This window comes from Pelodiscus sinensis, chromosome 16 (genome assembly GCF_052426305.1).
Source record: "Pelodiscus sinensis isolate ZL-2025 chromosome 16, ASM5242630v1, whole genome shotgun sequence".
Taxonomy (NCBI): Eukaryota; Metazoa; Chordata; order Testudines; family Trionychidae; genus Pelodiscus; species Pelodiscus sinensis.
Window position 1 is genome coordinate 7,475,271 of NC_143067.1, and position 17,482 is coordinate 7,492,752.

Below are 17,482 nucleotides of genomic sequence, written 5' to 3' on the forward strand. Positions count from 1 at the left end.
TCTGAAAAGACCTGTTTAACTCAAACACTTTAGGAACGATTGGGAGAAATATACTTTTGGTGAAAGGATTAGCACTCTGCCTTTTCAGCTAAGGGCTGCGAGAACTCCCACTCCAGTTCTCAGGTCCCCCAAATTGTCCTCTAGCACACCAATGCAGATAACATTTTACTTTTGAAATTAGTAAGATAAAAAGCAGAACCTTACTCCATCCCTTTTAAGCCTTCTTAGAACATAGTAACACAGAGCCTAGCATTGGAAGGCCCTGTGATGCAGTCACTGATGTCACTGTTGTCCCTTCCTGCATTGGGGATGGGATGCTATTGGATTCTGATGTGAATATACAACATACTGTTGCAACCACTGTTATATGTTTGCACCAAATCTTGGACAAAGTGGGCCAAGTGAGATGTCTATAGAAAGCTTATGATTTGCGGATTGTTTAGACTGTTCATACACACGTCTCGTTTTTGTACTTGAAATCACGAGCATTGTATTTCAGATGTTTGCTTCTGGGAGCTATTCACAGGCTTGGCTGCCCTATTGTGAAAGGGTGGCTAGTCAAGTGAATAGCAGCACTTCACTGACAATGCCCCTCAGGTGGTGCCAATCCACATCTGAGGAACTTCGCTGTGAACATTCAGGCCGGCATGTAAGCCAGGAGTGGGGAACCTTTTTTGGGTCGGGGCCACTGCCCCACAGAAAAATCAGATGGGGGCTGCACACAAGGGAGGAGCAAAAAAAACCCCCAAACGCCAAATTAAAAAACCCTCCGACGGATGAGGCCCCCGACTGAGAAGGAGAAGAACACTCCTCATATTCCCCTCACACCAGAGCCGAGGGGGGGCCCAGTCTACTAGATTTTGTGTGTTCCAGCCCAGTAGTGGGGCAGTGGGGGAGGGGGGCGGGAGTCACAGCACAGGCTCCCCAGTGCTGGGGGGTGTTGCTCTGAGCCTTGGGGGCCGGATCTAGATAACCTGCCACCCCCAGGCCTGAGTTTCCCTACCTCATAAGTGATGGCTGCTACCTAAAAAGGACTGAGTCGTATATGAGCAGATGAGCAAACACCATCTTGGGAGAGGTTTTCATGCATCAAGAGCAATGGAATTCCCTTTCCATGGACAAGGTTAGAAAAAGGGCCCTAAAGGTTTCTCCATATGTCTTCAACCCTGTCTTCAAGCCAGCTAATCATCCGTGAAGGACCTCTTCTATGAACTGAAGCCTGAAGGAACTGATGACCCATTCTAACGGAGGGAGTATTCCAGAGACACAGTCTAAGATGGCAGATTACTCCATCTCTGCTACAAGCCTGCACCAAAAACATTGCAACTGGTGTATGTCATTTGATTCCTGTAACAATTTTAACTCTCACCCTTTCCTTCTTTTCTTCTTATTAATAAACCTTTAGATTTTAGACTCTAAAGAATTAGCACAGTCGTCTGCTCTTTTGGGTAAGATCTGAGATGCAAATTGATCTGGGGACATGGCTGGTCCTTTGGGACCAGAAGAGCCTGTTTGGATTTGGTGAGATTGGTTTTCATAACCTCTCATCTGTGTAAGGAGCGGTGCTGGTGGTGGCACAGGAGAACTCGGGTGCCTTAGGGGATTGCTTGCTGGCTCCTTGCTGGCCAGTGTGGCAAACAGAAGTGCTCTTTGTGACTGGTTTGGAGTGCCTTATAATGGAGGACACCCCTGTCTTGGGCTGTAAGTAGCCCTAAAATCATAGACTCCTAGAGCTGGAAGGGACCTCAAGAGGTCATCAAGTCCAGCCCCCTGCCCAAGGCAGGACCAATCCCAACTAAATCAACCCCGCCAGGGCTTTGTCAAGCCGAGACTTAAAAACCTCCAGCCCTGTCTCTAAGCAATTCACCCTGATTTGACCCTCTCAGCAGTGCACCAGAAACCCCTAAATTATAGGAGGCACAAACTCCCCTCCCCCTTTCCTTTGCAGCTGACCCTTAAGGTAAAGACAGCGCCCCTCTTCCCTCAATCAGAAAAATAACAGCCTCAAACATCCCAGAGTCAGGATTCATGGTCAGCAGCATGATCCCAGGGCTTGCTCTGCTGCTGTGGCCTCTTCAGGGCAGCCTATTCCAGCACTGCCGTTCAGTATTATACAGCAGCAGCTGGATCCTGTCCTGTCCTTTCTCCTCCACAGCACTTGCACATCATGGCTCCATCGCACGGCTGTCAAGATGCCATCTCGATCTCTCATGAGATTTAAACCAACACAAATTCCAAGGGCAAACCCATTGCTCTCCTCTGCAGTGGAATCTGGGCCAGTTGGCCCCATGGGAATAAGGCTCTTTTGCTTTTTTTTCTATTAAAAAAAGAGTGGTTTTGGGAAGCTCTCCCAGGAGGAATCGTTGAGGAACTGAACTCACGCCGGTTGTATTATTTGACTCATTTATTCATTTTGCAAAGAGATTTGGCCCGCTAAGTGCCCCCACTTTGCTTGGCGTATGGCAGCATATGATGTGCAGCAGCCTAATAAAGAAGGCACCTAAAAAAAAATTAGGTCTGGCCAAATGAGGCATCTCTCACTAAACCTTGGAACTATACTGTTGCCAGGGCAACTCTGCAATACCTGTCTTTCTGGAGAAGGAGATGCAGTTGCCATGGCAACATCATCCTGTCTTTTCTAGGGACTGTCCTATAACATGGAAACAGCAGTTTCCACGGTAACCTTTTTGCCCCAGTTAATTCTAACCGTGTTGCATGGTGTCATTTGCTTTTAATATTTCTGTGTTAGACTTTCTTGGAAACTCTTTGCAAGTGGTGGGCTCCTTTTTGTTTTTCCAGTGGACTGCAGTTTCCACAGCCGCAGAGTCAGGGCGTTCGAGAGTTGCAAGTAGCAGCAGAGGAAGGTGTTTGGGAAGCAGTTGCCTGGGCAACAGAGACAGGGCGTTCCAGAGGTGGTTGCTATGGGGACCTGGATGCTGACGAAGGCTTGTGAGGCTGAGAAGACAAATTGCCCTCATCATTATCTCCAGGCTTGTCAATCAAACATATTCCCTTATTTACCTCTGAGAGGAGGGAGCGGCAGGAGCAAAAAGAGACCGAGGGAGCGAGAGGAGAGGCGCTGGTCCAAAACTCCACACTGGTGAGGGAGCATCACCATCCAGGATGGCAACCATCACCTGCACCCGGTTCAGCGACGAATATCAGCTCTTTGAAGAACTGGGCAAGTAAGTTAGAGACAGGAGCTCGGAACGGGTTGGTGCCGCATCGGCCACGAGAGAGGCGTTAGCCTCAAGGGGTGGGGGAAGATGCAAGGGGGGAGAATTAACTGAAATGGGAGCAGCTGGGAGACTGGAGGAAAGAAAAGGCAACGGAGTGAACCATAAAATCAAACTCGCAAGGGAACGGGTTTGCGCAAACTGCCAGAGGGAAAGGGAAGCGCTAGGGTAGGACTGCAAAGCCGGAGACCAGGGAAATCCCCCCCTCCCAGCGTTAACGTGGCAGACATAGAACCAGGTTGCCTTGCCCGCTGCTTTTGGAAAGAAAGAGGGTCCACCGCCTGGGAAAGGTGAAGAGCCGTTCAAGCACCCGTGGCTGGCTGTGTGAGCGGCTTGTGTTGTCCACGTTTCTGGGGCTGCGGTCGTAGCTCCGAGCTGCCTCTGCAAAAGGGGGCCACTGTGAAATGACCCTCATTTCAGAAAACAACTCTCCCTCCCACCCCCCGATCCCCAGGGATGCTGCTAATTCTTCCTGGAAACTTGCCCAGCTGCATCGAGAGAGAGGAGGCAGCTGTCTGAGTTTTTTGTTCTGCATCGCGTTAAGTTTTTTTTTTTTCCGGGGGAGATTCTCTGTGCTGGATTTCAGCAGGAAACAACCTGCCTGGTGATGTCTGTCTCCCAGGAGAACTGGGGTTTAGAAATTCATGGAAGAATCCAGGACAGCAGCCACATCCGCCCCCCACCCCTCACCCATTTTCTGTGCTGCCCTGGCTAGCTTGGAGCAGGGTGACACTTCTTATGAGCAGCACTGCTCCTGATTGCTTGGACAGGCACCTGTGTGCCAGGGAGCCCAACAGTCGGTAGAGAGCGAGACTGACAGTTCAGTTTCAAGAGACTGTCATGTACAGGGCGGGCTGTGTCTGGTTTGGCATGTCTGGGTATTTCTTTGCGTGCATATGTGTAGGGGTCTGTCTTGCGGGGCGCATGCATGTGTTTGTGTGCCTCTGTCTAAACGTGTGTGCCTTGGAGGATTGATCCTGCAGGGTGCGGAGCATGCTAGTGAGGTGCAAAAAGTCTTCTGCTTCCATGGAAGTCGGAGGGTATTCAGAGTGTTCAGCACCATCAGGATGGAACCTCATGTCTGATGGTGTGCATTTTGTGTGTGCGGGTGTGCGCCCACACACATGCGTCCATCTAGATGTGTGTATAAAGGGGTGCATCTTTTTGAGCACAAGCTGCTTTCATGTTTGTGTGCCTCTCTTTGAATTTGCATGTGAATTTTGTGCACACCATTACCTTTGAATGTGTGCATTGCGAGCATATGCGTTGGTTTGGCTGTTGGAGTCTGCATGTGCATCTTGTGTATGACTGTGTGTATCGGTTTCGAATGTGAAGTTGTACCTCTTGGTTCCAGGACATACATCACAGCATGCGTGCACATATGTGTTTTGTACGCCCTTGCATGTGCATATGCACAGGTGGGTGCTGGGTTCATTTGTGACTGTGTGCAGGCATGTGGGATACAAAACTGGGAGCGAAGATGGAGAAAGGAGGAGAGAGAGGAGGTTGCTTGCCTCTGGACTGAAAATGACTAGTATTTCCTGTGCAAAAGAGAAAGGGGAACGACCAGCTGGGCCAAATTTGCAGTCAGCTGAAAAGGGTGCAACTCTAGGAAAGTCGGTGTCTAGCTGGTTCCAGGATGTGCATGTGTACGCCTATGGTGAAACAGAAAATGACTTGTGAGGTGCACAACATGCTGTGTTTATTTTTCACCAATGTTTGGTGACTGCGTCACTCCTGGGTGATTGCAGTTCGGACGAAAGTGAAGCAACGAGGCAGTGACCGGGTCTGTGCGATAAATGGAGACAAATCGGGCGGGTCAGTCGGAAAGGGGCAAGCTGTGCTTCCCTGCGAGGGGTTTCTTCAAACCTGTTTCTTCCAGAGGCTTCTCAGCTCCTCACGCGTGCTGCTGCGTGGCGGTGGCGGTGGCGGCGTGTGGAGGGGCGGGAGGGACTGCAACCGTGTGAAGCGTTCACAGGTGCTGTTGGTGCGGATGGGGGAGACAAGGAATAAAAAGGGGTATATGGCCCGGCAGGGATGGCTATAAATTATATAGGAGTGCCTAGAAAAGATAGGGAAGCCGTGCGGCATAGGAAGTGTGGAGGATAATAGGGTGTGACCCAGCCAGCATGGGATAGACACTGCATGGGCACATGTTACATATACAAGCCCTAGAACATGTTTCCTCCGTCGTTTCTCGGGGAAATAAGGCACGCTTTTCTAGTGTTGCCCGGAGAATGTTTGACTTATTATTTAATGGCATTAACATTTTGTGTTTGCGAATCACCTTCCATCCTGATGAATCCCAAAGCGCTTCACAGATTCACACCACATGGCTGCAAAGCAGCTGCCTCTGGGGAAGGGTCGGCACCAGCCAAGCATTGCGCAGGCTGCAACCAAGCATAGCAGGGTGCCCAGGAGAGACGGTAGCCTGGCCCACTTAGGCAAACCCCTCCTGTCAATTGGAGCGTTAATATCGTTCAGTCTCGATCTTCAGGCGTGAATGTCTGTTGGGACCAGCCAGCTGGTTCTAAGCTTTCACTCTCCAGTGGAGGCATTTTCAATGGGTGAGTTTTTCCAAATCCAGAGATAAACAAACAACACTCCCAGTGGCAGGCAGGGCCTGGTCTTGCCATGGCTTCTAAAAATCTCTTCACGTTGGATACATGATAGGCCAAGTCTGTCCAGCCAGGATCTGAACCTGTGGATTTAAGCAGGCCATGTTGCTACCCATGCTCCAAACCCTCTTTCCACTGAGTAGCTAGGAAGGCTTCCCCCTTTCTTGGTACCACTCATGTTGAGAATTGATCTGACTGAAGGGAGTAGTTCAGAGGCAGGATAGATTCTGTCCTTCGCTTGCCCACCGTGTTCTTTGTTTGCGTGTGTTGAAGAGATCTAGCTTGCTAACTCCAGAGAGGACTATACATTGTGGGCGAGCTTGAAGGGGGGTGGAGGTTGGGATGAAACTGCATCTCTGGGGGTCTGTTCCCAAGTGCACGGTGGGCCTTGCTGTGACTTCCTGGGCTGACAAGACCACCTGCAGAGTAGAGCTATGGGGATTTGCCCAGTGCAATGGTCTTCCAATTGCAAAGCAGTACCTAAAAAAAATTAAATTTTCGATGGGGAAAAATTACAGTGTTGCTGGTTTCATGTGTTTTTTGGGAAAATCCAAAAAAAGTCAGGTCAGTTCCATCTAAATCTGATTGATGTGTTTCGTGGTACTGACCCGATATGTTTCATTTTGATTCAGTTCAATAGAATGTTAAACTGCATTTCCCCCTGCCCTCCCTCGGTCAGTATTTCCTGCCTCCCCCTTGGGACTTGTAGTGTAGGCCTCTGTTCGCTCCTATGGGCTTCACTCTATGGAGTACTACATCTCCCATACTGCTGTAGGAACCCCTCTTGGTCTTTGCTGCATGGTGCATCATGGGAGATGTAGTCTCTTGAGTGCCCAGGTCCAAAACTACCACTTCTACAATGAAGCAAAACCGTTTAACGTGGAACTGACACATCCTGCTTCATGCGGAGTCAGTTCAGCACACCCAAAATGTTCCGTTTCGGGCACCCCAAAGGGAAACCTTTCCACATTCCCGAATCACGGTATTTTGGAATATTTTGTGATGTGAAAAAATGGAATGTTGAAATACTGGACTTGCCTGTGGGATGGAAAGGACAGATTTTGCTCAGCTCCTGCCCTGACTTTCGGAGAGCTGCATTAATTTCTTATCCTGGCTGGGTGCCCGGGCGGTGTGGGCGCTGCCTTTCGTGGAAGGAGAAGGAATCTCTTTACATGGTCTACTATCCACTCGGTATGATGGATTCTGGTAGGAGCAAGAGTCCTCAATGAGCAGCTCCCTTAATTGAGAGAAGGACTCAAAGGTCCCCAAGAAGATAAAAATCTTGGATTTCCTGGGTCCCATCTTCAGGGCCATGTCATTGTCCTGAAGCTGCTGGTACACGAATGAGGCGGGGTTTATAGGATGCTCTGCGAGCTTCAGGTTACCTTGCGGTCTGGGGCTTGGTCTCCCATCTCCGAAGAGCAGGGAGCTGGGTGTGCTGGAGGTCCTGAGCCAGGCTGTGGGGAGACAAGTTGGAGAGGATGGGGTCGGAGTTCCCCTGACTCTGGCATGAACTGAACACTGATGCCAGTTTCCCTAGCCGTGCAGGGAGACAGATCATGGTGGCTGGTTAATGCGATGGCCACGAATAGCAATCAACATTACTCCTGCTTAAGGGCGGGAGAACCAAATCCAAGGATGTAAGAGGGTCACCGCTGGAGAGGAGCAAGTTTCCCCTTCTCCAGGCAAAATATTCCACGGTTGCCTAGGAGCTTTATAGGGGTTTCCTCATCTCCCTGAGAAGTAGCAGGCACTGAGACAGCAGAGGAGAAGGACCCTGCTGGCTCCCAATTGGATGTCTTATCCTCAGCAGCGCTCGGTGTGTCCTGGCCCTTTCATCTCTCCACTCAGCTGTGGCTGTTGAGGTCATGCCCTGAGCATTTCCCCTGCCAGCTGTATGAGCCATTGCTTGTACAGGATGGCTGCTCCCAAGGGAAAGCCAACACATGGTTCGTGCGAGGCGGGGAAGGGCTTCATGGTTTGAGGGCAGGGCAGGGCCAGGAGTAGAGAGGCAGGAGGTGGAAATCGGCTTGGTGAAGACATAGCTGAATCTGGGGCTGCTGGATCCGTCCGTTCGAATCACTCCAAGATCTCTCAGGGACAGGAGGAAGCATTCCTAGCGTCTGTCTTCCTCCCAGCATGGCTGTGCTCCCAGCCTCCTGCCGGGCCCGAGGAGAAAGAACTTGGCTCCTCCTAGGAGAGACCAGACTCTTCAATCTTGCCACCTTTCCTGGAGAAGCGAGAATCCCGTGTTCTCCAGCTTCGAGGCGCCATAGGGATCGCGAGCGCCATCTGCCCCGAGGAGGCTGGGGAACAAAACAAACAGCTGAGGAACAAGAGGGGCGCGCAGTTGGGCGGGTGGGGAGAGGCAGTCGGCGAGGGAGGGAGACAAATAGAAGGAATGCCTCTTTCTGGCTCCAGGCTCCTCTCTGCTCTTGGAGTCCGCCCCCACGGCAGGTGACGGGAGGGGCTGGAGGAAATCAGCGCGCAGCACTGTATAATCAGCCCTTTGCTCCCAGCGCTGCAGGAGAAGATGACTTTGTTAAAAAAAAAAGGGGGTGGGGGGGAGGAAAAGCACAACCCCACCACTACCACCCACCCTCTCCTTTCTAGAAAGGGGATCCGTGCTTTCACTGCCTGGGAGGAGGAGGAGGTGCAGAAGGGAGGCGGGTGCTGGCAGGGAAGGTGTGAAACACAGCGAGGCAAAGAGTCCTTGTGTTAGAGTGACTGCTCAGCAGGCCAAATCCTGCAAGCCACCAGGGCGGGGGAGGAGGAGGCCGTGAGCTGCTGTCTGCAGGCGCAGGGGTCAGGTCGAGTGGCACTTGGCTCCCAGGGCTGGAGAGGGCTGGCTGGAGCATTGCAGAGCTTGTGTGGGATGCAGGGCCCTGTGACCTCCAGCTTTGCTTGCACTGGAAGCTGACCCTGTGTGTTGTCTCTGGGGCTGGGGTAGTGGATGTCGGCCAGTACGGGATGTGGGGGGGGTGATCTCTCAGTTGAAGGGCGCCTACAAAAAGACCCAACTCTGGCTGGAGCGGGAGAAAGCAGGAGTGCATTTGTCAGTGACACCCAGGTGATGAGTTCCAGCTGCCGCCTCAAATCCTAGGGCCCATGAGATGCCCCCGTCCTAATACGGCCTGGCTTCAGTGGGGAGCTGGCGACACTGTTTCCTCCGAGACCGAACCCGTCAAGGTGCATACGTGCGAGGGAGAGCAGGCCCGCTGGTGCTTGGACTGAGAGCAGAGAGGATGGCAGGTTACCAGCCACCTGGAGAGAGACTTTTGGATTCAGAATGATTTTTGTTTAAGCAGAGTCAATGGTGCCAATTTCAGACTGAAGCTCACGCCGCCGTGAAGATGAATTCATGCAGCAGGAGCAGTTCTTGCCTCCCGAAGCTAACTTGGAACAGTTCCTCCGCCCTCCCTTAAGCAGGACCCTGATCCAAACCGCACCCTGAGCTCACTGATCAGAACCAAAACCTGCCCTGAAAGATTTGGCAATGACAACTGCCCCCTCCTCCATCACTTTGCCTGTTTCCATCTCTAGTCGAGACCTGTAGGGCCGGTACCAGCACTACCCCACGTACCAAGACTAGGGCAGCACAGACAAAGCAGGCACATTGGGGGGGGGCACATGGTGACCTGGGGTGAGGGTGGTGCGCCGTGTTTGCAGTGTTGCGAGAACCAGACAGTTAACAGGTTTTGAGCCTGCTGGGACGTGCCAAGTGAATCCACTGCTGCAGTCCGCCTGTTAACTCAACCCTCGATTTCAGGGTGGTGGAAATGACAGGTTGAGGAGGGAGTGGCTGGGCTGAGCAGGTCTCAGGGAGGAACCCTGGCTCCAGTAGCTACCCAGCTGTGGAAGGAAGCTTTGTCTTATTTTGAATTACTTTGCTAACAAAACCGAATGCCAGGCAGGGAGGAGGCTCTGACCCTCTAGAGCAGGTGTGGACTGTGTCGGACGGGTGTAGATTTCCCTCTTCCGCTGCAATCTGTCCTCGCTCCTGGCTAGCCGTGGCTCTGGAGAGGGGGGGCTGCTGAGAACACGGGTTCAGGGCTGTGCCCCTGCTACTCCTGCGCTGCTCGTTGAACTCCCCCACCCAAAATCCTCCCGCTGTGAGGACTGCTGTGTGAGAGGAACAGCAGAGGTGAGGCGTCCCGGGGGAGGGGGGAAGCTGTGGAGAGAAGAGCAGCCGCGTGTGGGGCTCACAGTTTGTGGGGAACGGAGGGCTGTGAGCCTTGCTCGCGGGGGGGGGTGCGGTGGCTGAGAGTGAGTCTCCCCCAGAGGTGAGGCATGGGGCGGGGACAGTCTGTATTTGCAGGGGATGACAGCCCCTAGCTGCAGTGTGTGGGCTGGGGAACATATCCAGGCAGTACAGAATACTGTACGTTGGCAGGGAGCAGGGAAAGGGACCCCCGGGTCTGTGGGTGGGAGCTGGGGAAGGCAGTGCTGATGTTGTAATACCAAGAGGCAGGATCGAACCGGGGTTCTCTGGAGCCTCTACGGTTTGAGCGAAAAGCCACCTGGCTCGGTGCCACCAGAGGGGGCAGTGCAGCTCCCCAGCAGGTGTGTGGGTTACACAGTCACACTGAGAAAGGGGCTGCCTGTGTGGTCCCACCAAGTGACCTGAGCACTGCTTCCCCGAGAGCTAGTTGCAGCAAGCAGCCCTCGAGCAGCGGGGGAAAGGCTCTCGGGGCTCAGCCCCATGTTCTGCCAAGTGTGGAGTGTGCCCCCGTGGCTGCAGGACAGATGTGCAGTCGGCCTCAGGACTCCGCCCGATGCCTGAGGGTTTGCTGCCCGTGGGCAGCCAGCATTGGCCCTGGCTTGCTCCCTTGTCCTGTGTTTAAAGCTGGGGCGTGATCAGCCGGAGCCGGAAGGCAGTGGGGCTGGGATGGTAAATCCAAGGAGGGGAAGCACTGGAAAGTCAATACATGCTTCCTCTCTCGCTGCGCACATGTACGGATCCAGGCACCCACGCATCCGCCCACACACAGACTGAAATATTGCCGCTCTCAATCCCCCTGCAGCACGCAGATGGTGAATGCTCCCTGCAGCCTGCACACACAGGCCCTCTGTGTGTTTCCTCCAGCCCATACACACTGCAGGCCTCCCCTGCAGCCTTCACACGACGGACGCCCTGAACACCTGACAGTGCGCGCTATCCTAGAACTCCCCATGCAGCGTGTGCGCGCGCAGGCCCTCTGAACGCTTCCCGATGCCCAGCCCCGAAGCTCAGTCTGTACTGACAGGTCTCCCCATTGGTAGCGAGTGCCAGCCCCCTGTGTGCTGAGCAGCAGTTGAACACGGCTCCTGCAGGCACATGTAAAGTGCCAGTTCAGCAGCACCCAGGGCCAGCAATGAGTAACCGCCCCGATGCAGCCAAGACGTGTGAAAACATCGTGCAACAAGCACTCTCTGATTTCCTCTGCCAACGCAGGAGTGCCTTGTGCATGCACGCCGAGCCGACCTGGCTACGCCCCATAACGCTGGGTTTTGGGCTCTCTTGACACCCACCTGTGCCAACGCACACACGCCCGGTCACACACCCACATAACTGAAATGCACATGCTCCCTGGGCCATGCACATAGCACAAGTGTGGACTTCCACAGAACCACAGCTTTATGCAAGGCTGCGCCACCAGACAGCTCAGTGGGAACAACTTCCCTGTGGGCCGCGATGGCCAAAAAGCAAACCAGACTCAAGGCTGCATAAGCAATGAGATGGAGAGTAATACGAAGACTATTATAATGCCCTTATAGAAATCACTGGTGTGGCTTCTTTGCGATGTAGTCCTGATCCCACCACCTCATAAAGGCTACGTCTAGACTGGACGCCTTTTTCGACAAGGGCTTTGTCGACAGATACTGTTGACAAAGCCTCTGTTGAAAAAGAGCATCTAGACTACAGCCAGTTCTGTCGAAAAAGCAAGCTGCTTTTTTGAAAGAGAGTGTAGACTCTCTTTCGAAAAAGCAGTTTGCATGCAATAGTGCCCTTTTTTGAAAGAGTACTTTCAAAAAAAGGCGCTATTCCTCGTAAAACGAGGTTTACTGCCGTCGATAAAACTGCCGCATTCTGTCGACTTACTGTCGACAGAACGCGGTAGTAGTGTAGACGCAGGAATAGTTTTGTCGACAAAAGGCCACTTTTGTCGACAAAACCCTGTAGTCTAGACACACCCAAAGGATATTGCATAACTAGGGGTGTGATGGATGGGAGGAGTGCTGGCTTTTCTACATATCCCACTTCTGCCACCATGTCAAGGCTGTTTCCCACCTTGCCTTGACAAAGGGATTTCAGAAAAGGGAGGCAAGAATGATCAAAGCAGACAAAACTCTCTGGCTACGTCTAGACTGGCATGAGTTTCCGGAAATGCTTTTAACGGAAAAGTTTTCCGATAAAAGCATTTTTGGAAAAGAGCGTCTAGATTGGCACGGACGCTTTTCCGCAATCTAGATGCACTTTTGTGCAAAAAAGCCCCGATCATCATTTTCGTGATCGGGGCTTTTTTGCGCAAAAAAAATCTCAGCTGTCTACACTGGCCCTTTTGCGCAAAAGGGACTTTTGCCCGAACAGGAGCAGCATAGTATTTCCGCAAAAAGCACTGATTTCTTACAGTAGAAAGTCAGTGCTTTTGTAGAAATTCAAGCGGCCAGTGTAGATAGCTGTCAAGTTTTTCTGGAAAAGCGGCTGATTTTCCGGAAAAACTGGCTAGTCTAGAGACAGCCTCTGAGAAAAAGAGATTGAAAAGACTGTGATTGCTTACCTTTCAAAGGAGATGCAGAAAAGGGGGCATGATAAAAGTGTATCTAATAATGAAAAGTCCAGCGAAGGTGGATCAGAAACTTCTGTTCTCCTTGTTTCATAACACAAGAACAAGGGGTCATTCACTGCAATTAAAAATTAAGAAATTCAAAAGCAGGCAAAGTAAATGTTTTCCACAAAACTTATAAACAGACTGGAACTCACTGGGGGATTCTCATGTTGTTCTCCGAGGCATCTCTACTGCACGCTGTCAGAGACAGACTCCTAGATGGACCGCAGCTTGGTCCAATTTGGAAATTCCTCCCCTCCTATTCTCAGTCCCATAGTCTCCTTAGCAGAAACTCTGTAACTGGCAGTTTTGTCGCTGATAAAGATCTACTCAGCTGAGCCCTGCAGACTCATTCCACTGATGACTTGAACCAAATTGGAACTTAACTGTTCTTGTGATGAAAGGCCAGTGCCACATTCCTTCTGGTGCTCTCTTTTTAATTCATCACATGATATTTCTGTGCTCTGTGATCTGTTACAAAGGCAGGGAAGAGTCGAATACTCAAGTGTGTTAAAACGTGCTGCTACCCCAGTGAAGGATACATGTCCGGCTTGTGGTCTTCTCAAGTTTCCTGATGATTCCTCTTTCTGGAATGTTTATTTGAATTTAAATGAATTATTTCCTTTAGTGATTTAGACAGTGGAAAGTTACTGTATAGCAATGTAGACTGTGATGTATTGGCAGTCTCCTGCTGAGGCATTCGGGAGATATGGAGGATCGCAGGCCACTCCCTGGATGTATGATAGGAATAGGGTTGCCAGATACTTTCATTAAAAACACCGAACATGGTGGGGAAAAAAAATTGGTTGAGCAAAAAACAAAAAAAAAAGGGAGAAGACCAAAGTTGTTGAGAAAAAAAAACTGCACCAAAAAGAAGAGCCACTGCGCCTTTAAATCCCCTCACTCGCCGCTCCCCCCACCCCCGCCAGATGCGGCAGGGGAGAAATGTCCCAAGTGGCCTTCCATCTGAGAAAAACATGTCTGCTATTTTCCGGGTTTTTTTCCCGGACAGAGGCCGCAAATACCGGACTGTCTGGGCCAATACCAGATAGCAACCCTAGATAGCAAAGGGCCGTAGATCTCAGTGCAGGGACTTTCTGTCCATATTTGACTATCAAGGCATGATCGTGATGCCCTTGGCAAGCAGCGGGAGTTGAGGGCACTCTTGCTAATGCCAGCCCCAATTCGTTGGGTCAAAAAATGGTTGGACCTTGTGACAGGGCATTTGCCCTGCACTGGCCCTTTAAGGGCAAAACCCCAGCCCTGAGTGAGGGCTGCCAGTGAAGCCCCAGCTGAGGCAGCTCTGGCTAATGAGGGCCCAGCTGGGGGTATATAAAGAAGGGCTCCTGGAGGAAGAGCAGGAAGCTCATTCTGGCTCTGGCTAGAGAATAGCAGGGACCTGGCTGCCTGGGAAGCAGGTGGCTTCTGCAGGGCCAGCTCAGCTCAGGCCAACCAAGCTCCCAGGCTGCAGGGCCTGAAGCTACTAGGGCTGTAGCGAGGCAGCCATGGTAGGCTGGGGTGGCAGGTCCACACCCCTTAGCCAGTGATGAGTGGCCATTCCAGACTGCAGTTTGCCTCTGAGGCAGGGGCTAGATGAAGACTGGCAGTGGGTCACTGAGGCAAGGTGGGTGCAGGGAATTGGGTGCCTCTTGGGAGGGGAGGACCCTGGAGTGTGCGGTTGGATAAACAGCACCCCTCCAGAAAAGGGCGCAGAGAGACTGGTGTGGGTGCTGCCGAGGGCCGTGGCCCCAGAGTGACATGGGATTGGACTAGAGGGAAGAGCGAGAACACAGGAGACACCAGCTAGAGGGAGGCGTCCAGTGAGCTGGCGAGCTCATTCCCAGGACTGGAGGCGCTGTGGGATTTGGGGGAAAAAAACCAAGCAAGCATGGGCCTCTTTGCCTTCTGGTGTCTGCGCCTTTACGTCGCGCTCAGGCCGTGTCTGCCAGCTCTTCTCCCGCAACCACGAGTGCTAGACATTTCCATGTTGTTTGCAAACGAAAGCTGAGATTTCTAGCAATCAGCCCAAATCCTGAAATTGGGACTTTAAGACCCCCCCCCGATAGTAAGGTTTCCCATAAAATCATGCGCGTTGACAGTAGTGGACGGCACCCTTAGCCCTGATTTGTCTGGCAATAGCAGCCCATTGGGTTGGGTGCTGGCTTTTGCGGGGCAAACACGTAGGAAGTGACGGTCCCTGCCCCAAAGAGCTCACCCAGAGCCAGACACGTCACGTGCCAGTAACCAACAGTGGAGGAGGGAGGACCGGGCTGACGATGTTGGCTGGATGGTTGTGTAGACTCACTCTGTGTGCGAGCCAGGCTGTCCCAGGCCTCGGAGCACTGGTTTCATTCCAGCCTGGTACCAGAGGGTGGGGTTCTGTTGAGAGGGGATTCGCTGACCCTAAATTCCCTGCTTCCCAGGAGGCAGGTGAGTGGAAGACACATGCACCCCAGGAACCCCCAGGGCCCAGAATGGATAGGCAGCCCCTCAGTGGGAAAACAGGAATGAAATGCAACATTTACTCCTTCCGCTCTCTCCTGCCGCCCACATTCCACTTAGACCCCTTGCGCTCCAGGGTATTAATTGCTCAGCTCTGACAGCGGCCAAGAACAAATCACAGGCTCCCCCGGGACCGAGAAGCAGGGAAAGGTCCCGGGTGGCTTTCTCGTCTTTCAAACCTCTCCAGGAGGGTCTCCCGTGGCTGCAGCCATGTGACCCTGTGGAGTGTTTTCCCGCTGGGGCTCGGGACGCGTAGGTTGGCTTCTCCACTGAAATTTCAATAAGATCTTTCCTGCGGTTTCTCGCACCCCATTGCTTTCCCATTTCACTAAAGATTCGTTTTCAAACCCAAATTGCCTGCCTCCTCCCACCCCCATCGGGAAAATCAATTGTTCACCGTCGCTCAGCAAAGAGCCTAGCCTGTTTCCTGATTTTATTCCTTTCCCGTTTATAGGGGGTGTGGAGGAAAGGAAGGGGGGCAGAATTGCTTCTGATTGTTGGTTGATTGATTTGACTGGATCTGGCAGAAAGATTATTGAATGCAGAGTCCTAGCTCCTATTCAGCAGGCCTGCTGTGGGTGGGTTGTACCTCTCCTTGCAGCTATAAAACATGAGCTCAAATCCAGTATGAATTCCTAAAGGGCAATGTGTTGTCAGCACGGGGGGAATGCTGCAATTTTACGATGGTTCCAAAAGCAGCAATTGCTGAATTCCCCCAGGACTAAAAGCTTGTATCTACACTGCACCTGTAGCTCGAAATAAGCTATGCAATTTGAGCTACACAAATTGCATAGTTTATTTCAAGTGTATTTCAAAATAGCTTGTTTCGAAATTTGGCGCTGTCTACACAGGGCCAAATTTCAAAATAGAGCACTATTCTGAAACGTCCCTTAATCTTTGTGGAACGAGATTTACAGGGATGTTAGAATAGTGAGCCAGTTATTTTGAAGCTATTTCAGGATACTGGAAGTATCCCGAAATAGCGCCGGTATCTAGATGCACCCAAAGTGTGTTGGTCTCAGCTGGGTCACTGTTCCAAAGCCACACTGCAGAATCTGGTGCAGAGACTCCGGAGTGAATTGTGGGAGGATGTTGGTCATTTTTTCCTACCCACAAGGGTGGCTGTTCAGCTGATGCTTCAGAGAAATGCTATTTCAGTTTTCAGATGGACTTCAGTTTCCAGCATTACTTTCCCGTTTCCCGCAGCCTGGTAAAAATTCTCCGAGCGCTGAGTTCTTTGGTCCCCCATGATACAGTAACAATGTTTGAGTGGAAGAAGGGGAGAAGGCCATGTGGATCTGTCCCCTTCTCCAAAAGGAGAGGGACCTTTGCTCTCCTGTCACCTGCTTGGGCGTCTGTAGAGCATTGTCCGAGTTGTTAGGGGATGTCTACACAGCAGCATTATTTCAAAATAACTGACATTATTTCGAAATAACACAGTGCACGTCTACACTGCTAGCCGCAATTGCGAAACAATGTCAAGCTGGAGGACTTCTTACACCAACTCCTGTAACCTTCATTGCATGAGGAGTAAGGGAAGTCGCAGGAAGAGAGCTCTTCCTTCGACTTCCTGCTGCGTAGGCAGCGCCAAAAGCCGAATGAAGCTATTTCGACTTAAGCGACTCAATTGGCGTAGCTGAAGTTGCGTCGCTTAATTCGAATTTAGCCCTGCGGTGTAGATGTGCTCTCAGTGACTGCGGCAGCAGAGTTAAGACAATCGCTTGTCAAACTCCCCAGCCCATCTCCACGCTGCTGGTTCCCCATATATACCTGGTTCAACCTCCGGGCTTTTCCCTGGAGGAAACAGGGCTCCGTGATGCTCCCCATGGTGCCGATCCATGGAGGGTCCCTTGTTACACTCCCCCCCCCCCCGCCCCCCAAGCTAAAATCTGGCTTCAGAATCTGCTTGGATCACAAGTGCAATGGTTTCATTTTATTGCTAAGTGGTTACACCCTCCCCTCCCCCATGCAGCACAGTCTGGCACCCTCAACGTGCTCTGCAGCCTCCGCCTGGAAGAGGCTCCGAGTGGGATTGGCAGAGGAGGGTGTAGTTCAGATCCCCCGGGTTAAAAATACTCGATTTATGCTCAGTCACCCACTCGCATGACCCGCCCCCCAAAACACACATGCATGATGCTGAGATGCCTGTCCTTGCGACTCCCCTGCATGCTCCCAAGAAACACACCCATCCATTCACTCGCTTGTCATCCGCAGGCCTGGGACCCACAATTCCCCCCAAATGCATTCACCAGGCTGAGGCACCCACATGTGCTCGTGTTCCTGGGAGACACCCACCCACCCATCTGCCCATGTGCAC

General features: G+C 51.9%; 1 protein-coding gene across 5 annotated transcripts in view; it reads left to right on the forward strand.

Moving 5' to 3' along the window:
• Positions 1 to 2,944: 2,944 nt before the first annotated feature.
• Positions 2,945 to 17,482, forward strand: part of CAMK2A (calcium/calmodulin dependent protein kinase II alpha) — an 85,967-nt gene continuing 71,429 nt past the window's right edge. For 2 of the 5 annotated variants that reach the window (XR_012896389.2, XM_075900543.2), the window contains exon 1: positions 2,962 to 3,185. Coding sequence is in view for 4 of the 5 variants with exons in the window: in XM_075900543.2 (XP_075756658.1) it covers positions 3,124 to 3,185 (62 nt within the window). In the remaining variant the exon portion in view is untranslated. Of the gene's footprint in view, positions 3,186 to 17,482 lie in introns of all 5 variants that reach the window. The other 3 variants (XM_089769460.1, XM_089769459.1, XM_075900544.2) reach the window with 3 other exon arrangements.